Here is a 25,680-nt window from a genome sequence, read left to right as displayed (position 1 = left end):
CAATTTTCACTGTAACATAAAAAAAAAAGAAATATGCCGCAAGAGTCACAAGGTCATAAGTTCAATGCCCACAGCAGCCGCTGTCTGCTGTTTCATTCACGTTCATAATATTCACCAGCAGTCTCTTTTATTGCCATTTGTCCAACTTTCTGGCTGCAGTCTCTGTTGTCTCAAACACATAACACATTGGTTTTCTCTGTCCCGCTGTTATTACAGACATGTCTGAACTTGCCTTCTTTGGTGAGCCGTGACATTTAACACACTTGATCTCATGGGAACATTAGCATTAACACACTGAGTGCACTGTATATGACATATTGTCAGCTGTGTTCCAAGGCTTTATATTGCATTATATTCCTTTTAATTACAAATATTTATGGGATTTTGTATATATAGCTGAATCTTTAGAAGTAAGTGTGGCTGATCCAGATTTGTTGTTTGGCCCCTGTTATTTCCAAATACAGTGCTTTACTTGAATATGGGATTACAATAAAACACAAATTTATTCAGGAGAATGTACTATGTCTGCACAATATAAACTCCATTTTGATAGATAATGCAGGACCTAGCTGATATTATTATTATTATATTATATTATATTATATTATATTATATTATATTATATTATTAATTATTTTATTCTTTATATTATATTTCTGTAAAAGTTTCAATTAATCAAATTACCAAAAAGCAGCTGACATACAATGAACCTGGGACTCTTGACGGTAAGAACATCCGCACTTGGAAATGGATACACGAACAGCCTTGAATGATGTTTCGATGTTTCACTGGATTTTCCTCCCACAGCACAGACGATGACGTAACCTCACATACTGAAGGAACCCCCTCTACCAACTGGGAACTGGCTGACTGTCTAGGGGTGTCTAGCTCAGCGATTGGCTGACAGACAACAAAGAGGCACAGGATGATGCAAAAGAGTGAAAGGAACACAGAGGCGAGGATGTCTAAAAACCGTGGCCGTCCCCCCTCGTTCAGAAAAGCTCAGCGTCAGATTCCCGGCACACTTCACTGAATGAATGTGGCTGTCTGCACTGCTCACCCTGCAGTCAGTCAGTAAAAAGTGCAAAGTGATCTGTATTAAGATCAGTGGACTGACACTTCATAGAGAACAATACAATTGCTGTTATGAAAATTTTATTTTACAGAGTGAAAAAATGAGGTAGCTTGAGGCAGGGGAAAAAAACAGACTGCAACTCTACTGTGTATATCTGTTTGTGTACTCATTGCTTTGTCTGGCTCTCCTTCATTGTTTTTAAGGAATATCTAATGATCATTCACGGATCATTGTAGTTACATATTTAAATTATAACTCCCACAGTATTTCGCATGGATATGATTATAATGCACTCAGTTGACTTCATCGCGACATGTATGATCGCTGTGTATTTGTGGCTTTCTTCTCTGCATCAGGAGCAGCACATCCACCAACACTCTGATGTTAACTTTACCTTGACTTTGATGTATCGTTTTGCTGGGTTTCAGTTGGCGGTATCCCAGACACTGATAAGGCAATCTGGGACTTCTGCTGTGACAAGCCCGTTTCTGTATAGGAACAGTCAGGCTTTGGATCAATCTGTCTGTCTGTCACTTTCTGCCCATTGTTTTAGATTGATGCGAAGGTGTCTCATTTTACATTAACCCACGCGTTTATACACAGCTGTGCCTCCAGTCGTTCTTGGGCTAGTCATTGTACATGCTGATGGCAATGATGGCTGGTCAATCCACAACTTTGGCTCAAACTCAAATATCTCAACAGATGTCCCTCTCATGATCATCTTTCATGAGTTCAAATGACCAAATACCTGCGCCACCCCCATCACTGTCAGCTGCATGTTCTGTTTAGTGCTTATTAAGAAATGTTGACATGCGATCATACTAAAAGATGGTGAACATTATTCCTGCTTAACATGGCATGTGCTCCACTAGTTGAATGGTTGGTAGCAAAAGAGACACTCATAGTCTTGTTAATATCTCTCAGTGCCATGCCATTATTACAAAAGTCCCAAAAGTCCTATTAGTCTTGTTTTCTCTGTTTGGTTTAAAGGTAGGCTCAGTTAGATGAGCCCACAATGGTTTACACAGACAGTTCACTGAAGAGTATCAGAGTTGTCATCAGTTTGTGATCATGATTAATCAAAGCAAAGATCTAGCAGGATAAAATGGTTCAATAGTAGGTTTGTATTCCCGTTAGCTCTCCTCTAAACTTTGGCCCTGCGGTTCAGGTTGTCATCCATTGGGATAGATTATAAGGTGTGAAGAAGAAGGCATTTGAGATGTTCCTTTTGTAGATCACAGGCCCGGATCTGGCTTTTCTCTCCAATTAATTTGGAGGAGGTGATAAGGAGGGAGCAAGAAATCAATATGAGCCTAAGCAAGAGAGGAAAAAATGAAATGAGATTCATGAAAGGGAACCTTATCTGCAATCCGTTCCCACGCCATGATTAACAGCCCATTCTCTTGAAATAAGGCGAGTTAAAGCCATTTTTTGCTTCATTCATTTATTCACAGATTGGAAAACAACCCTAAAATAACACTTTTTTTTAATGGTTTGGTCCCTCAAGGCTCAATAGATTTGGATCAACAAAAGCAAAGTTGTTAAGAAAGCTCGACTTTTTTTTTCTTTTTCTTTTTTTTTTCTTTGATAAAGCAGTTTACTAACAAGCAAGGAATACAGAAATACTTTCATAGAGATAAATCTCACAAAATCTCATCAGTTACAGCATCCTAGCATGACTCTTTAAAAGTGGATCCCATAAAATACAAAATCTCTAGTCATACCAATGTTTCGACTTCTGCCTTAAACGAATGAGCATCGATAATAACTATGATCATTTTGTACCGCAAGTCTGAGAAAACAAACAAGATTTGTCCTAAAATGTCGACTCTCATGCAGACCTACACACAGCTATGCATCAATGCATTTGACAGGCTACTGGTTAGTATACAAACACACAGTGTCCCCAGCAATACAGTATCTGTCTAAACCTAGTAAAGGACATCGATTTAGTCTAGCTCCTGTGACATTGTGCTTGATTACACAGTAAAGTCTAATCTTTGTACAAATGTACGGATTCAGAATCAACCATTTATGGCCATTTTTCATCAGAGTGTTGCAGTCATCATCTTGTAGTGACTCAGCTCTGAGACATTTTTTAGCGTTTTGATCTGGGAGAAATGCAGCGGTCTTCCCCTTCCTCCAGACCTGTCAGACATAGAGAGTAATTACTGTCATCAGGGATGCATCAGTTCCATCATAACTGAGATGGTGATTTTATTTCCTTTCTGCTGATTAGAGCTGTGCCAGATCACATTATGTTTATTCATAGCGACATAATGGTTCATTGTGTGTGTGTGTGTGTGTGTGTGTGAGGGGGGCTTACATGAAAGAGAAAAGAGAGAGAGAAAGCAAGAAAAAAAAAGAAAAAATCACAACCCTCTCTACTCCTTATGAGTTCATCTCAGCCATTGCTCTCCTAATGAGGAACGCGGCTCCTGCTTCAGAGTCCACTTAGCCACAAAAGGAGACTCCTGTCACGCAGCAGAAAAAGATCGAATCTGGGCAAGGCTGCAAAGGAGCATCATCATTACACCCAAACAAAGAGAGGGTGATGTGGGTTTTTTTTTTTTTTTTTACCCCTGATTTCCTATTCAGTCCTTTCAATTTACTGCACGGTAACAGCCTCAAAGAATGAGGGAAAAAGGGAGACGGAGGAGGGGAGGATGAAAGGCGGGAAAAACCTTCTCTTGTTATGATTAATATTCAACACCGTCTTCCGCAGTGGCTCCCCTCACTGCACGTGGGAGAGTCGGAAAGCCCAACAGCCCCTCTGAGAATAAGGTTTTACGAGCGAAACTGGGTTACAATCAACCTGCTGCGAGTGCTCCGAATGTAAAAGCAGAGATCGTATGAGCACAAATGAATGTTCAGCTGAACTCTGGCCATTACATACAGTACATTCTTTACCCACAAGACATAATCTGCTGTTTGATTTGGGTTTGATTCGAATGGCAGTATCAGGTTTGTATGAATCTCAAAGAGGAAGAACAATTAAAGTCGATTTTACTACAAACAAAATCTTTGTTCGGTTTGGTTTCATAAGCTGGCAGGAAGTGAAGTCCTCGTCCCCCCGTCCCCCCCTTGAGGGAGGCATCTACTGCACTGTCAACTTTCTCAGGAAAAGAAAAGGAAGAGGAGGGGGAAAACAAGAATGTCAGTTGCGGACAAGTAAAGCCTGTTCTGTGAGCCCCATGCACAAGAAAGCATGCCTTTCTTATAAATTCGATAAACACCAAACATCTGTGAGGGCAGCCATCTTGGCCATCTAATGGCATTAATGTAATTACCCACCTCATGGCTGTAAACCTGTGCACAAGACTGAGTTTGTTCTCCCCGTTAGGACAGAGGTCGTGTCAGCAACGGCCAGTGTGAGCGCTAAGAGTCATCGCTTGAGTAGTTGTAAATTTGCTGCCGTGTCTGTGAATGACAAAGAGTAATCATACCAAAGTGCTAGTGGCTGTGTGTCTCTGTTGATACGGAAGCCGTCCTCTTCAAACCTGCCACGCTGTCGGTTTTTTTCACCGAAGCAATGCGGACGTACAAAAATATATTACAGCACATAAAAAAAAATAAGATAAAAAATAAACAACACAGTTGTCACAGAGCGGAGAAGCATTTTCAGTCAAAAACAACAAACCATGACCAGTAGGACAATGAGGGTAGCTTCCTTTTCAAAAGAACTTTTCTGACCTTTGTTATTCATGTTATTCCATCTAAACCAGTCGTTCCCAACCTTTTTGACTTGTGTCCCCTTAAAAAAAAATCGCGTACCTACGTGTACCCCTTACGACTTGGCGGCTATTTTTCCAAGTTTGGAGAATGGGGACATTCTCTTTCTATATAGCTAGCTACCTCGTTACATTAGTGGCCAAACAAAATAAAAAATAAACAGAATTTTGTGTCAAATAAATTCTTTTGTAATACTTTAATCATCCCAAACTTCTCTTGGGACTCCGGTAGGTTGGGAACTACTGATCAAAGCAACCAGTGTGAACAACTAAAGTATGCCTCATACAGCTTTTATAGATCTATAAAATCTATTTTTTTGAAACTTATTTCCACTAATGCAAAATCTGTAGCTTTCTACTTGTCTAATAGCACCTGGTTTCACAGTGGATCTATAAGTACAGAGGCCACACCGACCCTCAGCTTTTACTTATTCATACTGGAGAGCAGAGACAGGAGAGACAGGCACACAGAAACAAATAATGAGGAAACAGTTCTTAATGAAACTGTATGATTTTTGATATGTTAGCTCTGTTATTATTTTGACTTGTGTGTGTGAATTGTAAAATGGTAACACAGAACAGCGTTGTAATGATAACAGGCATGACGAGAGACTAGCTGCGTTTTCTAATGGATCAACTGTATCTACGATGATGGTCTGGGAAGAAGTTTTTCAGTGTGTGTCAATGGGTCTGGATCACACCATTCAAGCTGTATACAGAGAGACATTTAAACCGAGGCGAGACAAATCAAAACAGAAAGAAAAGGGAGTTATCAGCAGGAGTGAGGTTGACAAGGAGGACAACTGGAGCCCTGCTACACTGGGCTGTGGTCTGGAGAAGCATGTGTGGCTGTCACCGTCACACACTCAGTGGCTGTGTCCTTGGTCCTGCGAAGGCCCATGTACAGCCTGTCATCCAGGTTAGCAGTCAGTTTGTCTGTGAGCTCTGCTGTGATGGTCTGCGGGCCGTAGCCCAAGGAGTCGGGCAGCTGAGGGGGTGAGTGTTCGTCTGGGGGCTCGAGAGGAAGTCCGGATTGTTTGCTGTCCTCCTGAGGGTCATGGTGCTCACCCAGCCCTCCATCTTTTTCTGAGACAGAGGAATGAAGAGGTGGTGTAGAAGAAGAAGAAGTCTGGTCCTTAGGGTCCCTGTCCTTGTCCCCATTCTCAGTAGTCAGGAGCTCTACCTTTGGAGTGTCTGGAGTGCTGCCGGTCCCGTCGCTGGCCTCCTCGTCAGGAGCGCTGACAATTCGGGGTAGCGTGCTGTGGTAACTCGTGTCCAATGGGTAGTTCACGCTGACACCCCTCCGTAGAGGAGTCCGCTGTCTGTCAAAAGAGGATTGGAAGTGTCTGACACCAGGGTCACTCCACTGCTTGTGGCGCTGCCACTGCTTACGGAGGTGGATTCGGGACCGGTGCTTCCTTAGTGGCGATTCCTGCTGGTCAAACTGAGGGTCGTGGCGGAGAAACTCGTGGAAGAGGGCATCCGTCTTCTCATCGATGCTGTAGTCTCGCCGGTGCAATGTTGGTGGATGAGGTGAAGGCTGTGCAGCCTCTCGAGGTGTGAGCATCTGACCATATGGGAACCAACTCAGTGAACCAGCACCTGTTTCTATGGAAACTCCTCTGCTGGCACCCAACAACATCTCATCCTCCAGCTCCTCCTCCAAGAGATGAGACTCAAAGCTCTCACCGATAGTGCCAGTTCGCCCTGCGTTGGTAAAGTGGTGCCTTTTCTCGTGGGCCGTTCTGTCTTTAGGGCTGCTGTTGATGCTCCCAAACAGACGCAGGTCTTCTGGACCACGAGATGGAGCCTCTATTGACGCATAGCCGCTGTCCATCTGCAGCAATTTACGAGTCCCTGTTTCTCCGTCACTGCCCCCTCGCTCTGATTCTGTGCTTTTCTGTTTCCTTTTTTTCCCCTCCTTCTCACCCAACCTCTCATCCGTATACATCAAAATGTCCTTGTCATCCTCCCCACCTTCTGCCTCATCCCCTAAATCTTGGGACGGGTAGCTGGGCAGCCCTCCTCTTTCTGCTTCTGTGCGTCCGCCCAGCGAACACACACTGTCAGCATCGCTGCAGACAGAGTTCCTGTCGTTGTTGCTGCTCTGGTCAGAGGCCGCATACTGTTCAAGTGTCGCACGTAGGGTCCAGATGTCTTTGTAAAGTGACTGGGGGTCCTGGGGATCTAAGGGGTCCAAAGGGTCTGCACCTTCCCTTCTTGCCAGGGACAGTGCTTCATCTTGGGGATCAGGGGATAGGCCAATCACCCCTGGTCCTCCATGGCTGCAGCTGGGCTCCACCATCACCTCTACCTCTACCCTGTAGTGTGCACACAGGTGTGGAGAGATGAGATAAAATGAAAGAAATAAGGAGTGAAGGAAGGGAAGAAACACACGGACAGGCAAAACAAGTGTCAGTGTCAGAGCATTTGCCTAAATAACACATTCATCTGAGACATGGCTGTGTTCACAGTGCACAGAATGATTTTTATGACTTGCAATGGCTGCTGTCGCATGTCCTTTAACTGAACTTAGCAGAATACTGATGCCATGTGTGCTCAAAAATGTGCAAAAAAAAAAATAAATCCCCAGCTTTCACCGTGGGACAGCAAATCTAAAGAATCCATACTGCATGAAAGGATCATCGAGATCATCAAATTCCTTAACTCACGGCAGCTTCCAGGAAGTTCTGTTTATGTTCAACAACAAACATCTGCAAGCATACACAGGAAATACTGTTTAATCTAATATCCAGTGAAGGAAAATAAATGACTGTATAAGAAAATATTAATATAAAAAAATAATCTGCATTGCTTTGATTGCAAACTTAAAATAACAAAAATCAAAGCGACCCCTAAAGTGACTATTATTAGTCCATGTCAGCGATGAGATGGTTTCCTATGTCAGATATAAACCCTGCGTCCCGATTCTCCACTCCACTCCAGTGCACTCTGGGAATCCCCGACATCTGGCCTCAAATCATGAAATTGGTTTTGAAAGAACTCTTGTTTGCAGGGATCTCATTACATACAAATCAGATGGTGGTTAGATAGCATTTACAGTTACACAGCATGGTGTGCTTTAATCTAATTAAATGTCCTAGCTAAATAATTTGTCTAAAAAGGGGACAGTTTTCAAATGTCATTTTCTAGATTTTTTAGGGACTTATAGTTCAGTTCTCTTGGCACTGACATTTCCCATATGATTGTCTTGTATCCCTGCTCCTCCGCCATTCACAAAAGCATTTAACTTTTATGTTAAGGCAAAGTGGTGAAGAATTGGGACTTAGAGCCGTATCCTGCTGTATATCATTACCATCCGTCTTCTAGCTACAGTAAAGAAATGAGTGCAAGGCAGCAAAGCAGTGGACAGGATGAATGGCAAGGGAATTAAAGATACCTGCCGAGGGAGGGGGGTGGTGTGGAAGGAGGTGAGAGGAGGCGCGTAGTGGGCTGGCTGGGACGGTAGGTGACGTCCTGGGTGCGGGCGATGTACTGGATGAGGTCTATGTGGTGCGCGTCGTTGTCGTCCTGGTCCATGCTTTCGCTGGCGGCTCGCTGGCGCTGAAACTGTCTCCTCTTTGGAGAGCCTGGATCGCACCAAACACGGGGGGGGGGAAGAGCAGTGAGTTGCACAACTTGTACAAGTAACAGCAGATGGGAGTGAAGTAACATGTAATTCAGGAGAAAGCTTCCATCAACTGTTGTGGTTTTCGAGGGGATTTTGTGATCTTTCCCGGTCCCTTGGTACGATAGAAGGCCTTAGCCTGAGGAAAACATGGGGAGTGTATATATGAAGGGGATCGGCAGGGAGGATTTACTCAAGGGCTCAAATTGACTTGGAACGACCAGACTTTACGTCACTGAGCCATCTGTCTTGTACATGTGTGTCTGTGTGTATATCCGACTCTTAGCAGGCAAAAGGCATCTCACAGTTGGTTGCTGGAGCCCCCTGCTTAACCGTTGTCTGTTCACCCCAAGAGAATATTGCCAAAAATACTTAACAGACACATGAATAGAGAAATTACACCTAAGAAAGAACTTTATTACTTTATAAAGTAATAACTTTATTTTCTCAGTTCTTTTTTTTTTTTAACACACAGCCACAAAGACTGTTGTACTTTCCTGCTGCAGTGGCACAAATTGTTTCTAAAAATAATAATAAACTTTACACGATCAGCGATTCATTACCTCTGGTGTCCAGACTCGAGGCTCTCTGGCTGCTGTCCAGCTTCCATTTTTTGATCTTGAAGTACGGGCTGGCCCCCTCCAGACTAGCATGGCGCCGCAGTTTAGTGAAGAACTGCAGCATTGGCCCCTGACTTCCTGCACTGCTGCCAGCAGGAGGGGCACCGCTCCCCACCGCAGCCCCTTCTCCAACACTGACACTACTGCCTCTGCCCCGGGGCCCAGCTCCCATCATCTCGATCTGAGTGGAGAGAGAAACGTGGTCAGTAGGAAAACATGCCAAGACAAGTGGTGTGCGTGTAATCTCTCCTGACAGTGATGTTCCTCACAGGCTTCCCTGTTTACCCATCAACCATCCCTCTTGTTGGTCCTCCCTCAGGCTCTATGACCCTCTAATGTCAGCATGGATGACTCACTGGTTGACTGGCTGGTTGAAGAGACGGTTGGTGCACCGAGAGACTATCTTAAGAAAATTCGTCACTCTACAAATAATTAACTCAACAAACTTGAGCTCTTACGGGCGATTTGTATGCACACTCAGTACTTGAGAGAGATCTTTGCACTTAATGTGTGGTTTCAGTAAGAAAATCACTGTGTGACATGTTTGTACAGCAGTTGGAGGTAACTTACAGAGCTCAGCTCTTTAGGGCTGAGAGCAATAGTGCTCTCGGTGAAGCTGGTGTCCACCACAGAGTTCAGAGCATCTCCAGGGAGGGCACAGCTGGGATTGACACTTAAACTGGTCAATGCTGTTTGTGGTAGGGGGCACAGCATCGGCTGAAGGGAAGCACAGAGTAAGAACGTAAGAAATGTAGCTCCATTGTTTTCATATTTAAGTAACATCTATAAATAATAACACAGTTCAATTTCCCTCTCCAGCTGCAGCCCAGCACCAATGACTGAACTAAATGGGAAATCAATGTACAGCCTGTTGAAATGAGCAGGCAGAGCAGATCCTTGATTCCTGTGTTTAGATTGATACATTTTCTTGCCCTGATCCATGTGATTGATGTTCTAATTGACCCCCGGTCAAGACTAATGATGCATCAGGAGTAATAGCAGGTTAAAGGCTGTCACCTGGAAGATGGAAAGTGCTGACTTGGCGACAGGGCGCGTTGTCATGGTGATGCTGTTCTCAGCCGAGTCGCACTCGTGGATCGTGACTATCTTGAGAGCCGGGGGAGGGATGTGGAGGTGTGTGAGCCGGGCGTTCTTCAGGTGGTGAAAGTCGCCCTCGGTCAGAGTGTACCTGGAGTGCACAACATGGAGTTGAATCAAAATGCTCTTTCAGGAGGAGACATAATATAAGCTTTAAATCAGGAAGCTTATCCGTGCACAAGAGACAAACAGCCAGGGGGGATATCTGCCTTCAAACCCATCAGAGCTACTCTGGATTCTGCATTTAGCCCCACAGAAAAAAATCCCTTTGAAGAATTGGCATGTCAGGTTCAGGACTTAAAGAGAAAAGTAAGGCAGGAAAATAATAAGAAGAGGTGAGAGCTCTGTGTGTCCACAGCATACATAATGCAGTCTTTATTAATTCTTAACCCTAAACTAACATAGAAGTGAGATAGACACAGTAAAATATATATATCCTTCTCAGAAAGATGGAGTTTTTGGACATTAATGCAAATGGAATACCGAATAAAAAGGTTAGAGGTTTGCAAAAGTGGGCTTCTGTCTGACCTGCGGCCCTTCTCCTGGGCCTTCTTGCCATGATCGAAGAGCGCAGCCTCATTGAAGGAGACACGACGACCTGTGGTGCCCGTGGAGAGGAAGCGCTCAGTCTCTTGGTCGTGAGAGCTGGCCATTGACAGGCACTCTGACTCATCCACCCTGATGGTGATTTCTGCCAGAGATACAAGAGACAGAGGAGACAGATAGATAGTTGGATAGATGAGTGAAAGAAGAAAAAAGAAGGACAGAAGAACGGTTTAAAAATTTTTTTTAATTCATGTAAAATATATGTGATCATGGCTCTAGGGATGGCGATGTTGGTCTACCACTTTGGTCAAGGTTAAAATATGTCAACAACATTCATGATCCCAAGAAGATGAAGAAGGACTGACTGATGATATATATCTACTCATTCAGTGAAATATCTCAACATCTAATGATGGATTGGTAAAAAAGCTTGTTTGTTTAATGCTTTGGTTCATACCCACAAAACTGTGTACTGTGTACCGTGCCAATTTAGCATAAAACATGTTAAACATGGTAACTGTGTCTCAATTTGTGTACTTCCATAGTTAAACTTGCTATTTTGAGAACATAAGTGCATTCACACAGTCAATTATGGCAAAATGCAGTGAGTACCCGGATGGTGACTTGTAAACACTGGACACCTCTTGCCCTCAATGGTTGCCATTTTGGCTATGTAGCAGATGGGGAGGACCCACCGACAGTGTGGAAAATGGTGGCTAAGGAAGTTTTAATGTACAAATATAAATCGTATGTTTTAAAGTCAAATGTTGGCACTAACGCTCCACCCAATTGAAATTCGCCATATACGAAAAAGTGCTAAAATGTTGATTCGCAGCGGTCGTACTCGAATTTGAGACAACACTACCCTGCAGAAATTAGCACACTACGCCTGGAAGCACATAGTGTACGCGGTGTATTACATAGAAGTGTAGAGGTGAGACACAGTATTGATACCTGCTTAACCATAGCATGTTACATTAGCATTGTCACTGTGAGCATGTTGGCATACTGCTATGGTCATTTAGCTCAAAGAGCTGCAAACAGGACTTTTCTCACGTTTTGCATCATGCACCTTGGTCCACATCATATGTAATGTTAACTTTAAAAAGTCAACCCATGTCAGTCAAATGTTGACCTTATATGATCCACTCGGTCACAATCCGGTGAAGACGAAAAAGCGATACAACTGAAATGAGCCACCTAATACTGACACCTTAGTGGAGGATGAGCATGGTAATATGGCAAACTGCTGACTGAAAAAAACTAAACAAAAAGCCTTACAAAAGCAGTTTAGAGCCAAACTGATGCTTGCCTTTTAGTAAATCAGTTTTACTGGAGACAAAAGTGCATCCACTGGTCCCAAAATGTTAAAATGTGTTCCAGGAATGGCCGAGCTACTTAAACTAATTGGGGCTCACAAGATCACAATATTTTAATGGCATAGACATTACGCGTTTGTGCTGACATGATAAAAATATCCCCGCTTCCATCAATCCAATCCCTCCATCTTCCAGCCTGCCTGTCTCCATTAATCCTCCCTCATCACTTGCCTCTTTATCTGTTCCCCTATCCCTCCCTCCCTACATTTCTTCCATTTTTTCCTCTTACCATGGGTGGGCTGAGTCTCCTCCATGTAGGTGGTGTTGGTTTTTTCGGGGTCATCGCTGGGCCTGGGGCACACAGAAACATACAGATCAATGTTGTGACATGATTACCCCCTCGAAGTCTGTCTTTCATCCGTCGAACCTGACTGATGCGGGCAGTGCACAAAGCTTTATGATCATCTTGGTTACTATTTGACCTTTCTGTCTGGTGTTCAAAGACAGGACACGCATAAAGACATAGGACTATTTGTCTAAATGGCTGCCTGCCTGTATAATCAATGAGGGCCTAAATCATTGCCAGTAACTTGATAACCTTCAGGGCCAGGGGACCTCTTGAACTGATAAAGTATGGTGCTTTACTGGATTGCACGTTTCCATTTATCTTTAAGGGCACAGAGGAAAAACACAATAAAGGTCATATTGTTTATTCTTTTGGTATATTTTTCCTCGGTTTTAGGTGCAGCTGTTCCTTCATGCAAGTTCCCTAAATTCCACGCCCAGATTTTACTTAATGAGGCAGAAAAAAATAACCTGAAGGCTCTTTGAGCAGAGCTATGAGTTGCATGTGTGTGCGTGAGTGTGAAGTGACTTGAGATTTCTCTGTCCACCCAGATCTGTGCTTTTTCTTGTCTTTAATTTCCTCTGTGGCTCTCGCTTCCCCATACTGTGCCTGTGTGTGTGTGTGTGTGTTTGTGTGTTCTCATGTGCGCACATGGGGCTGGGTTGAGACGCAAGATTAATCACAGCCGATGGCTGCTATGAAATCTCATTACACTCATCATTTGTACCAGTCTGGCCGATTCTCCTCTGCCCTCCCCTGGCGAGTCTCTCCTTTTCACGGCTCAGCCTCTGTGCTCTCTGTTTATCAGCATCTAGCTGGTGCGCTTTCATATACTCAAGTGTACTTGATGACACGTGCTGCTGCAGAGAGGGACAAAGTGTCTCGAGCGTAGCCATTCTACTGCTGAATAAATGCAGAACGTCTTAATGGAATCATACTCGCTGGGTGGAGCGAAACTGGACGATTTCACAGGAAGTAGTTAACTTCATTTGCAATTGCAATGAGCTTTATCCATTATGTCAGTACGCACATTCAACAAGTACCAGCCAGACTCTAAATAGCAGTTGCATGTTAGCAACTCAGTATAAACACCACCTGTGCACCTGAATCTATCTTTATGAAGCAAAGAGCGTTTAGGTTTTTGTTGAGGCTGCGTAGGAGTGTCGTTCAAGGATGTAAAGTTTGGTGTTGGATTGTACAACAGAAGTTTTTTTTTTTTCCAGGATTAAATAACACAGACACCAGGCAACAATATAACAATACATGCAACAACAGTTCATTCCAAGGCTTCAAAATCACTGTAGAGTTGACTCCTCTGTGGCACAGTGTCAACAAAAACTCAACATCATAAAGTTATCTTTTATTAAAGATCTCTTGTTATTGAATTTTGCAGCTGCTGCTTTTATTAAGTCCCCTTACATAGTTCCTTACTGCTGTCTCCTTATACTGCTAAACTCTTGATAAGTTCCTCTGGATGAGAGTGTCTCGGGAAGAGCTGAAATGCTAAATGTAATGCACAATTTCTGGATCGTACCTGGCACAGAGTTTCCCTCCTCGACGGCAGGCGATGAGGAAGACGGCGACGAAGATCAACGTTCCTACCAGGAAGATGGAGAGGATCACCAAGAGGAGCACGTAGCCATCTTGCTGCTCCTTGACCTCGAATGGGATCTCCTGAGATAGATAGATAGATAGATAGATAGATAGATAGATAGATAGATCAGTAAATGTATGTGCCATTCATGACTCAGAGAATTACCGTCCTTACACATCAACTTGCAGCCTAGCCTTGTCTACCTTTCTGTGCAGCTGGTTTACTTTTCCACTAACACCGTGCAGCCCCACTGGTTTGTTGGCCTGCATAAAGTGAATCTATAAATGCAACGGCACAATTAATCAATAAATGCCAGAGTTGTTAACCTGTCTACAGTGTACCTGAGCTATGGGAAAGCTCTCACAGGCAGGACTACAGCTGAGATAATGAACCGCACAAGGGGCACCAGTGGCACTTACTCCTTTTAGACAACAATACTCTTTTGTTAGGATGAGCGCTTCTCAACAGAGGAGCACAGGACATCTTGAAATCTCTCCCACTTCATTAACCTTTAAACTTAATTCAACCCACCACACGAGTGTGCATGAAGCAGGTTGAAAGGTAATACTGACAATAAAGCTACTAAGATGTGTTGCATCTACTTCCTGACCAAGTACATATTTCTGTCAGGACTATTATGCATCCATCTCTACATTTTCTTTACTTTTGTGTCCACAATTGTTCCTTAGAACAGCAGTTTAGTGCTTGCAACAAGCTGTTAGATTAGTTTATAACTAAGTTCCCTTTGTTTTCTTATCTTTACCGTGAAAAATTAAGAGGATAAAAATAAAATGATGTGGGAGATAAGAGAACAAGAGCAGGCTTTGTTCTTCTGTGGAGCATCACAGTGACAGGTTCATGTAGAGATGACAGACTTTCGATACAACACAATGATGAGGGGGAGGGAGAACGCACGGAAAGTGTTAATGAGCGTACACTCTGACGTCACATTGTAATTTCTCTACATGGGGAAATTAAATCTGAGATTAGATCAGAGATTTAATTATTTCAGTTCCAGGTCAGGATGTTCTCTATTAGCCAGTCAATCGGCCAGAAGAGAATATGAGGGAAAGTATGGTTCTGGTGGACGCAGACAACAAACACAGGAAGTTTGAGAATAAGCGAAAGACAGACTTACTGTGGAGTTTTCTGGTAGGATGTTCCAGAAGGTAGACTCATTGCTCATGGTCCAGGCCAACTAGAGAGTCCCCCTGAGAGATAACACATGCACAAACACACAAACACACAGAGGAAATGACCGAGAGCTGTTCAGAGTCAACCACCAAAGATTGATGCATTTTATCTGGGTTATATCCAAACATACTGTGTGCGTAAACAAAAATCTAAACTTATCTGAACTAGAGAGTCTTTTTGCAGAGAGTGACATTGCAAATAAACATTCATATCTCACTGTATAATGTGACACGAGATAGCCACTGCAGCAAAGAAATCTTGTTGCATCTCTAACAGCCGTAGAAGACTTCAAGACGAAGCAAGGAACCAAATGTATGTGTGTACGGCGCGTGCTTGTACGCATGCGTCCAAACCCACAGAAGATGCAAATGCAAGCATCTCGGCCGTAAATCATCACCCATAATTCCGTATCAGCTTGAAGACTCTTGCTCTACCTCCCACACACACACACACACAGAGAAGAGAGAGAAACACCAGCCTCTTACTAAACACTAGCTCCAGCAGCTGAGTTCCACTGCCGCTGCTGCTATGCGTTTGTTCTTACACATCATAGCCATTAATACTGCTACTGCTGCACCAAACGCCAACATCCCCCCCCCTCCCCAGACACACACACCCTCCCTTCCACACACACTCCCTGGATATACTCACCCAGCAGGGTAGAAGCAACATGCCAGCAGCACTCAGCACTCCTTGCTCTCCTGCCAGTCACTGCAGCACTCAACTTCAGCACCACACAACCTGTAAGCTATTGCCGAGGCTCTCTTTGCCTGCCAGCCTTTCTAACTCCCTGCACCTACTGTCCATGCATGAAAACTGTTACGGGATACACACACATGCACATCAGGCTGTGACCACAATGCTTTCCTTTGCAGTACTGTACAGCATCCTGCTTCCTACCAGCCTCAGTGTCTTACCCTGATGGAGGGTAGTGCGCAGCAGCAGCAGCAGCAGCAGCAGCAGCAGCAGCAGCTCTGGATGTGTGTGTGTATATGTGTGTGTATGTGGCTCAGGAGTCTCCTCCTCAGCTCTCTTGCTGCATCCTCATAGCCCACCCAGCCGACTGAACCAGAGCAGCGGTGTCCCCCTCCCCTCCCCTACCTCCCTCAGGGCTGGCCCACTGGCCTTGGAGCAACAGGACGACAGTGCTGCATGGCTGATGACAAATGTACAGCAGAAGGATTGGTTAATTATTCAGTTTGTGTAGATATGCTTTCCATCATAGAGAGTCTGTTCTCAGCAGTGATGATGATAGAAAAATAATGTATTTATTTACACTGTTTAGCAACACCAACTGCAGGTAGTCTAAGAAAATGTGAGCACTTTATTGGGAATAGCTTACCTCTGTGGTGTTGCACAGCCTGGAGACTGCTCTATTGATTGGTTGACTGAGCAGATGGTAAGACATGGGTGTCCCGGCAATGGCACATCCCATCATGCTTAAGAAAATTTAGCTCTATATACCAAACTGTGTTACTAGTATTATATAATATCTTTGTCTTTTACCTTGAAATTTGCCACAAAACCCTCAATATCTTTGTCTTTTACCTTGAAATTTGCCACAAAACCCTCATTGGATCAAAACAGGATTGTAAATGCATGATTTTTCAGCTTGTAATAATCCGTTTTAAATCCATTTTCTTATCCCTCGCTATTACAGATATATTATTTTCCCGGAACAAAATAAGGAGCTTCGGATTGTCTGTCTCTGGCAGCTGTTTTCTTTATGAACGGTTCAGCTGCAAGATCACATATTTTGTGAAGTTTAAAAGAAATAGATGAAAAGCAAGATACACTGCGAGCAGCGCGACAGGATTATTATTATCAATAATAATAATAATCATAATCATAATAATAACAATAAGATATCATGACATTTCGCAGGCGCCTATGATTTTCATCACACCGACGGGAGAAGGTAGCTCACGATTTGAATTGACTCGCACTCGAGCGAGACAAGCGGACGCGCAGCGGAGGTAGAATAATAAAGCACTCACCTACTCAACTAGCCTGGTCCATGCAGGGTTTCGGAGGGGCAAAGCCGCAAACATGAAACTCTTCTGTGGAAACACTTTAATGTGGATTTTTTTAAAAGCTAAAAGTATTTATGAATGAAACCCCACTGTTTAAGACACGCCCACCACCCAGTCAGAGGCGCACCACGTGACGCAAGGAGTGAGGTAAAGCTGGAGTGACTGTGGGGGGGTGGTTTCTTAAAAATGAGTGTGATGCTCAGTCTGTCACAGACTGTCTCAATGAATGCAAACTGAAATATTTACATCTCCTCATATTTAATGTTGTGTATTTTTTATTTTGCATAAGATGCAGACACTCATTTGCAGCTGCGAGAAAAATGATGAAGCCTGTGCGTGTGTGTGTGTGTGTGTGTGTGTGTGTGTGTTTTGTAGGGTGGCTGTATTTAACCCCATATACAAGAGGCGCAAAAACTCAGTCCCAGACTAGTCTTGTGGGTCCCCCATCTATTATGTAGCATATAGCACATGATGTTGGCGCCATCTACTGGTGGCGTGTGTTCAGTAAGTTTACATCATGTTGTGTAACTGTGTCTGAAGCTACGTTTAAACAACAATTGTGGTCTTAAAGAATAGAAATAAGCTACAGAAGTAAAACACAAACAATAAAAAAACAGGTACAAAATATATATGATATACTAAAAATTAATATGAGAAAAATATGTATAATACAAAATATACTAAAATAGAACATTAGAAATCTGTATGAATGCTCTGTACACTGCACAAGACAGGGCTGTGACGATTATATTCAAGTATTAGTATTATATTATATATATTATTATTATTACATTATAAAGTATTACTTTATAAACATGAACATAATATATAAATAGGATATAGTACACTGTTTAAAATATTGATAGTAAGAGTTAAGTGACAGGTGTTTTACAAAAGTATTGCACAAAAATATCCAGTCTGGTTCAGTAGCAGCAGTCATGGTTGGTGGCATATGGACACAAAAGATGACGATTCTCTGTTGCACTGATAACTGTTATTATCACTTTAGACTCAGTTTGCAGTCTGCTCAATGTCTACAGCCTAATTTAAATGTATATACTTTTTAAAAATTCTATTTGTGGTTCTATTTCTTATTTGTAATAAAAAATATTTCTTTCTTTTTTTAAACTTTTATATAGTTTTCTACTTGTAAATATTTTTGCACATGTTTAATTTAAATTAAGATCTATCTATCTTATAGGTCTATTAGGTATATTTTTCAGATATATATATGTCTATCTATCTATCTATCTATCTATCTATCTATCTATCTATCTATCTATCTATCTAGATAGATAGATAGATAGATAGATAGATAGATAGATAGATAGATAGATAGATAGATAGATAGATAGATAGATAGATAGTCCTACCTAGATGGTTAGATTATTTATTCAAAAGTCTGATCACTTGATAGTAAAAACAAGTTACTTGAGTTCAATATGTTGCTCACTGGAAAGTGCATGCAGCCTGTTGCTGCTGCTCCTGTTCATCTTCCTTACTTTTCTTACTTTTTACTTGGTATTGTGCGTTTCTGTTCAGTAACTTTTTAAGTAATCTTGGTTTGTGTGTGCCCACTTTTATTTATTCAAAGACTAAAGTTTTTTTTTTTGATTGACATATTGTATAGTTCACTATAGTTTATTTTACTGTTACTGGTTTTATTTAACTGTTGTTTATACCTGTGTATATAATGTTAAAATGGATATCTTATAAGTGTATAGTGTTTATGTGTATTTTACTATCCAACCTCTATAGTGTTTAAATGTTTATCTAACTTACCGTTTGGGAGCTGCTGTAACAGAAACAATTTAAAGTATTTCTGATTCTGACAAGTTGATGAACTAACCCACAACAATCCACCTAAAAACAAAAAAGACTACACTACCCGACATGCTTTGCACCCGCCGTAAAGCCTTATGGGTAGGTCACCAACGTCCTTGTCCTACCGAGCGCACACTGACTGCCTTCACGCCAGGGCTCGAGGATCTCTGTCATTCACCTGTATTTTGAATTAAATCTAAATTTTCAGACATGATGGCAGCCAGATTTCTCCGCCGCGCTCTCCCCGCGCTGAGGCAGACTCGCTGCTACGCCGAGGCGGCCGCCGGCGGCCCGCAGATGTCCTTCACATTCGCCTCCCCGACGCAGGTAGCTGGCTAACCTTAACGCGACCGACGAGGCTTCTCCTCGGGCCCAGCTAAGCCCACACGGCTAAGTCTAGTTTTTAAGGTTGAAATGGCGCCGTCACAGTTTGCAGGAAAGTCTGCCTCCGGTGTCATCTAGCAGCTGAGTGCTAATGCATGAGTTAATGCAGTTTAGATACAGTGCTAAGGGTTAGCTTAGCTTAGATAGCGGTGCATGCTCAGCTGTCATTCACTGTCTTTGACCAGCATGTGATCATGTACCGGTCAGGCATCGCTCCTCTGCAGTTCAGGGACTTTTAAAGTACATTTTCTGTGCATATGTTCAAATGTATGTTGTTACATTCAAACCCACGTAGCTCAGCAGGAGTGTGTGAAATGCAAAGCTGTCTAACCTTGAGCTTCATGTCAGTGGTTAAGTTGCTTTACTAAAGTGTTAAAGTTTGCATGTTTACTGACCATTGGAAGTAATCAATCAGATCCAGTGGCTATGACATGTGGGGTTCCTCAGGGGTCAGTTCTTGGACCCCTTTTGTTCAGCCTATATATGCTGCCTTTGGGTCAAATTCAACTATCATAGTTATGCAGATGACACACAGATATATCTTGCGCTGTCCCCAGATGACTGCAGTCCTATAGAGTCGTTGTGTAACTGTCTAGAGCGAGTCAAAAATTGGATGAACCAAAATTTTCTTCAGTTAAATCAAGAAAAAACTGAGGTCATTGTTTTTGGCAATAAAGAGAAGAGGGTTGCTGTCAGTAAACACCTTGAGTTACTGTCTCTAGAAACTAAAGACCAAGTCCGAAACCTTGGCGTGTTGATAGACTCAGATCTGACCTTCACCAAAACAGCCTTCTACCAACTTAAGAACATATCCAGAGTTAAGGGCTTTATGTCCCAAACAGATCAGGAGAAGCTGATCCATGCTTTCATCTCCAGTAGATTTGACTACTGTAATGGTCTTTTGACTGGACTCCCCCAAAAAAAGTATCAAACAGCTGCAGCTCATTCAGAACGCAGCAGCTCGAGTTTTGACCAGAACAAAGAGATCAGAACACATCACCCCAGTTCTTAAGTCTTTACACTGGCTCCCAGTTAGCCACAGAATAGATTTTAAAGTTCTGCTACTGGTTTACAAATCACTGAATGGTTTAGGCCCCCATTACATAAACGACATGTTAGTAGAATATAGACCCAGTAGGGCTCTGAGATCTACTGACTCAGGTCAGAAAGTGGAGCACAGAGTTCAAACCAGACACGGTGAAGCAGCATTTAGCAGTTATGCTGCTCACAACTGGAACAAACTACCAGCAGGACTGAAATCAGCCCCAACTCTTAGCACTTTTAAATCCAGGTTAAAAACTTTTAAAGAATTTTTAATCATAATCCAGTGATTCGTTTATTGTTTTAAATTGTTTTCAAATTTGCTATTTTAATGATTTTAAATGACATTCTGATGTTTTTAATTAAATTTTCTTCTCTTTTAAATTTTTTATTTCTATTGCTATTGCTTGTCTTAATGTCAAATGTTTTTCCTTGCCTCTGTAAAGCACTATGAATTGCCTTGTGTACGAATTGTGCTATACAAATAAACTTGCCTTGCCTTACTCAACACTGCTGCAGAACCGATGTATTTAATCCAGTACTCAAAATATATATGCTATCTTTAAAAAAAAAAAGCATGCATGATACATAAACCGTAAACACAAAGGTGACAGACCTTGTTAAAAGTTGTGGTCCAAATTCTGCCGTCATGTGTTGATGTTTTACTGTTGCAGGCACCGTCCATAACAAAGTGAATGCATCACTTGTCTCCACTCTCCAGGTGTTTTTCAAAGAGGCCAGCGTGAAGCAGGTCGACGTGCCCACGCTGACCGGTGCGTTCGGTATCCTTCCTGCCCACGTACCGACCCTGCAGGTGCTCCGGCCCGGCGTCGTCACCGTCTTCAGTGATGACGGCTCCGCGGCCAAATACTTTGGTAAGATTCTGCCTCATTGGAAAGGTACACCGATGACCTTGGGTTGGAAGTGCGATACATAAAGCCTTCTCTCTGTTTATTGAAATAAATGATGGATTCTTGAGTGTATACTTTAAAGCCGCTGAAGTGTGTCATCAAAGCCAATAGTGCTTTGTTACACGGTATTAAAAAGTAGACCAAAATATTGATTTTATTCTCACAGAAGTTGATATGTCACGTCTCCTCTTTTTTTCCCCAATGTGCCCTTCAACTCAAAGTATTTCATATGTCAACATTTCCTTTGACTCGTTATTAAAGATGTTCGTGATGTCTTGCACACTAAATTTAATCCCCTTCTTCCTGCTGGCTCCTCACGTTTTTGAACAAAGTGTTTATCCTTCATCTTTCTGAAAGCTGGAGCGTGATACATGTGTTATTGTGTCCCTATGCTAAGCTGCGTTATCTGCAGCGAGCTTTGCTCGTAAATAACTCTGTGTCCGTGTCCCAGACTCATCAAAGCTATAGTTACGTCATTTTAACATAACAATAATTTGTCTTTGCCTAAACAGTTTCCTCAGTATAACAGTACATACCTTTTAAGAACAGAATGTATCCGAATACCCAGTGTGATAGTTCAGCTGTTCACATGATGAAGGAGGCACGCACTGTCAAACAGAAGCCTGAGATTGAAACAGGACGTTCTGTATCTGTCATGCACATTGCATTTCTTATAAAACACATGACTGCATGTTGGCACGTTTGGTTATACCGTTGTGTGTTTGTCTACGCAGTGAGCAGTGGGTCAGTAACGGTCAACGCTGATTCTTCAGTGCAACTGCTGGCCGAGGAGGCTGTTCCTTTGGACCAGCTGGACATTGCTGTGAGTACAATGTCAACCTTGCAGCACTCGCATATAAACATGAGACTGATGTGGGAAGTGTGTCCATGTAACACTGTATTTTATGATCCAGTTCATAGCAACTTAAGCCTTTGTGGACAGTTGCAAAAGGTTACAAATCAATGTGCAGAACTGAATTGTTGAATGGATGTGATGAAATGAATGATTAATTTGTCATATTTTATTCAACACATTAGCTAGAATGTTGTGCTTTATGTAATCTACACTATTCAGATTCTGTATTTTTACTCTCTTAAGTTTATTCATCAATGTAAAAGTTTGCGTGTTGTTCAGAAGTGGTTCACATGTTTTGCATGGTTTAATCACGAGAGGGCGAGTTTAGCACGTTTGTGTTATCCCAAATACCTCTGTGTTGGTCTAGTCGTCATCAAAAGAGACAAGGTACATGTAATTACATGCTGCAAGATGAATACCTAAGACAGGTTTGTGTTTACATGTTCAGTTTGAAGTCAATACATTAAAGTCTGTGTAAAGGCAATTCTGAGATTTCTCTTAAAATACATTAAATATGTTGGAAACAACACATGAAAAGAGTTTAAACGATATATTACTAAAAAGTGGAGTTAGAGGTTAAAACAGTTTTCAGTCCAGGATTTTGTGGGCGGTCCTTAAAGGGTGGCTCGATGACACACTGAGGCCACCCTGAGCAAACCCCTACACTCCTTAGCAGAGAGACTAATTCATCTCGTGTTTCAAAGTTAGTCGTGTCATTTTCTGAACTCATCCAACACGTTTCAGTCGCTTCAAAATTGCCACTTCACTGCTCCCGCATGTGGCCGGGGCTTCAGCACCTTTAGCGGACACGCCCCTACAGTCCTGGAGCTGAGAATACTGCTTCATTTTTACCTGATTTCATAAACTCAGAACACATATTTATTACTACTTTACACGGTCTTTAAAGCAGGAGGAGGCAGTGATATGAACTATGGTACAATTATTGCAGTTATGATAGTTAGCTGTTTAACAACGGTTAAATAATGTCACAGTCTGCAGGGTTAATTGATTAGATTGTGTTGTATTATACAGGTGATCTTATAATTGCTTTCAACTACCCTGTGTTTACTTTAATGATGTGAACTAATATCGGTATTGATCCACTTTTATTCTAATCTGTGTAATGGCTTATGATGATCTAACACTGCATATTTTTAATGAGGTACTCTTAAATGCTACGATCAATATTTGTGGCATTTAATGAGAAGGACCACGGCCCTCTGAACTTAAGGACGGAGATTTAGAATATCACAACACAAACAAAGTCTTGTAAGGTTAATTATACTATCAAGAAAGTTTGATCAAGTGTTTGTTTACTCTTAAGCAATAATATTAGTACAATATGTCTCTTTTTATTAAGTAATTAAACACAAACAACATACCATGGCCACAAAAAAAAACAAATCTCCAACTACTTGTTATATAATATAGTTGTAGTTAGTAGATAGCACAAAACACTGCAGCAAATACATGTCTGGGAAGAAAAAAGAAAATTATAAAAATATCAATTTTGAAAGTAAATGTTGTTTTTTTTGTTTTGTTTTTTTAAATATAAAAATAAGTAAATTATTGTCCAATATGTCATTTTTGGAAAACCCAATTAAATGCTTTATTTCTTTGGTCCACAGCTATCAAATTATAGAGCTTTGATAAGTTATGTTCAGAGGATATTCTATTTTAAAAAAATAGATTTGATTTGCTCTGACGTTTTTAACTTCTGCTCCGACAAAACAAGTGCAGTAATTATCTTTTGTACCTGTCCTCAGGTGTCCTTTTGAGTGTTTCCAGTACAGCTCTGTTGTTGTGCAATTAGTTCTGAATTTTTTAATTTCACCTTTGGAAATTGGCAAGCAAACAGACTCATTTCTCCTTTTGATATTATTCTGACGACGTGCGCAAATCCCAACAGCTGCAGGGTCTGTTTTTAGTATCTTGCCTTCAAAAGTACACGTGAAGTACATTTCTGTCACAGACCGCACAGAGAGGAGAAGTTCAGAAAATATCAGCTCCGATTGCCTCTCGTTTTGTCACACTTACTCATACAGTCAGTCAGTTTTTTTTTGTTGTTTCTAAAAATGAGACTTCTGCTTTGGCACTTTTGGAAAAATGTGAAAAATTACTGTACCACTCGGTCTTGACACGTTACACAGTCACAGTGTCAGTCTAGTGTGGGTTAGTCAATCCCTTATGGATCTTTTCATGTTTTAATGAGATTTGTGTGATGGGCGTCCATATCCAGGATGTTGAGCCATGCATAATTACTGAATGTTCGCCCTGTTTTCTGACCCAGCGGGGACGTGATCTTTGACAGCACAGACTATTCTTTGAACTAAGCACTAGATTTTTATTTTTTTATTTTTTTTTATCCGCTGAGCTGATGATTATCCATCTGCAGTTGGACTTGAATGTTGAGTCCTTGTTTAAATGTCAGTCTTGTTAATGCTAGGCCGCGTTATTACATGCTCGCTGCGGAGGTGTCTGTCTTTGACCTTGGGCATTGCCAGTGTCACTGTCAAGTTGACTTCATAGCAGTAAATGAGTTATTTTTTTTCCCTCGTTGTCCTCCGCTCTGCAGTGAAAATGCACACGGGCCCACGCTGTTAATAAGGAGAGAAAGGTCAGTCACTGTTGAGTTATAGCAGATGTGTCAAATCCCTACTGGGAGACCTTTAACTTCCAGCTATGTTTGGCATTTCTCGTTTCTAATCACTACTGTGACAAATGGAGCTTTCAGAGCAAAGAGGCAGTGGGGATTTTCTCTGCTCGTCTTACTCCCCACTTTTGACTCGTTGCTCCGACTTATTATTCAAACTTCGACATCACTGTTAACCTCAAGGTTTTTAGGTGTTTGTTTTTAAGAGCTTTGCAATCTCTCTTCCTGCCTCTGAATATCCCGCCTGGTCAAGGTTTCTTTTTCTAAGATGAGTAACCGATGATGTGTTTGATGAATCTACATTGTGGAATTCATCATTTGCTTTGCTGTTGACATGGTCTTATTTTACTGTTTGTTTGTTTTTTAGTCTGCCAGGGCCAACCTGGAGAAGGCCCAGTCTGACTTGGCCAGCACATCTGACGAGGCAGCAAGGGCGGAAGTTCAGATCAGCATAGAAGCCAACGAAGCCATCGTCAAGGCTCTGGAGTAGACCTGTGGTACGACATCTGAGCTGCCGCTTCGTGATCTGATTTTTAGAGAGAACGTCCTGTTTAATTAGTTTGATCCAACAGGACAGTGACGCAGAACTACTTTACAGTTGTTATTCGAAGACAGAAATTGCAAGACGTCACACAATCACGTTCATTGAATGTATTGTGTTCTGAGTCACTGCGTTTTCTTTTCTCTCTTTTTAGGTAACCTTTTCTGTTTCTTTGATGGAAATCAATGGTCTATCTGTTTTTCCAGCTCAGTCACGTCAGTGTCCAGAAGATTCCATGCTTGCTTTGTACAGTGGATGAATTACAAAATAAATTTATTTGGAATTA

General features: G+C 42.0%; 2 protein-coding genes across 7 annotated transcripts; one reads left to right on the top strand and one right to left on the bottom strand.

Annotated features, from left to right (window-relative positions):
- Positions 1–2,514: 2,514 nt before the first annotated feature.
- Positions 2,515–17,295, bottom strand: cbarpb (CACN subunit beta associated regulatory protein b). 5 transcript variants are annotated; one of them, XR_003464048.1, is made up of 12 exons: positions 17,149–17,295; positions 15,096–15,168; positions 13,898–14,037; positions 12,307–12,368; positions 10,681–10,843; positions 10,072–10,243; positions 9,625–9,771; positions 8,998–9,235; positions 8,207–8,396; positions 7,479–7,520; positions 4,370–7,127; positions 2,515–3,223 (listed from the first exon to the last, which is right to left on the bottom strand). XR_003464048.1 is itself a non-coding variant. In XM_027290312.1 (11 exons), exons 2-11 carry the CDS (start codon positions 15,141–15,143, stop codon positions 5,621–5,623), a joined length of 2,709 nt encoding a protein of 902 aa, XP_027146113.1. In that variant the 5' UTR covers positions 15,144–15,168; positions 17,149–17,295; the 3' UTR covers positions 2,515–5,620. The 5 variants fall into 5 exon arrangements, 4 of the variants coding, with proteins under 4 accessions (XP_027146113.1, XP_027146114.1, XP_027146115.1 ...); XM_027290312.1 differs by having other exon boundaries at positions 2,515–7,127; XM_027290313.1 differs by having other exon boundaries at positions 2,515–7,127; positions 17,153–17,295.
- Positions 17,296–19,091: 1,796 nt separating this feature from the next.
- Positions 19,092–25,680, top strand: atp5f1d (ATP synthase F1 subunit delta). 2 transcript variants are annotated; one of them, XM_019272395.2, is made up of 5 exons: positions 19,093–19,335; positions 21,155–21,308; positions 22,079–22,167; positions 25,221–25,350; positions 25,549–25,680. In XM_019272395.2, exons 1-4 carry the CDS (start codon positions 19,219–19,221, stop codon positions 25,341–25,343), a joined length of 483 nt encoding a protein of 160 aa, XP_019127940.1. In that variant the 5' UTR covers positions 19,093–19,218; the 3' UTR covers positions 25,344–25,350; positions 25,549–25,680. The 2 variants fall into 2 exon arrangements, with proteins under 2 accessions (XP_027146118.1, XP_019127940.1); XM_027290317.1 differs by having other exon boundaries at positions 19,092–19,335; positions 25,221–25,680.

This window comes from Larimichthys crocea, chromosome XVII (assembly GCF_000972845.2).
Source record: "Larimichthys crocea isolate SSNF chromosome XVII, L_crocea_2.0, whole genome shotgun sequence".
NCBI lineage: Eukaryota > Metazoa > Chordata > Actinopteri > Sciaenidae > Larimichthys > Larimichthys crocea.
This window is presented reverse-complemented; position numbering and strand designations above follow the sequence as displayed.

Bases quoted from the DNA above. Each gene is read 5' to 3' on its own strand.
- cbarpb (XM_027290312.1), bottom strand. From the start codon at position 15,143: ATGAGCAATGAGTCTACCTTCTGGAACATCCTACCAGAAAACTCCACA. The intron at 12,369-13,897 runs GTACGATCCAGA...TGTGTGCCCCAG, and splicing joins GGAGGGAAACTCTGTGCCAG to GCCCAGCGATGACCCCGAAA. The intron at 8,397-8,997 runs GTAATGAATCGC...GGTGCGATCCAG, and splicing joins CTCGAGTCTGGACACCAGAG to GCTCTCCAAAGAGGAGACAG.
- atp5f1d (XM_027290317.1), top strand. From the start codon at position 19,219: ATGATGGCAGCCAGATTTCTCCGCCGCGCTCTCCCCGCGCTGAGGCAG. The intron at 19,336-21,154 runs GTAGCTGGCTAA...TCCACTCTCCAG, and splicing joins CATTCGCCTCCCCGACGCAG to GTGTTTTTCAAAGAGGCCAG. The intron at 21,309-22,078 runs GTAAGATTCTGC...TTGTCTACGCAG, and splicing joins CTCCGCGGCCAAATACTTTG to TGAGCAGTGGGTCAGTAACG.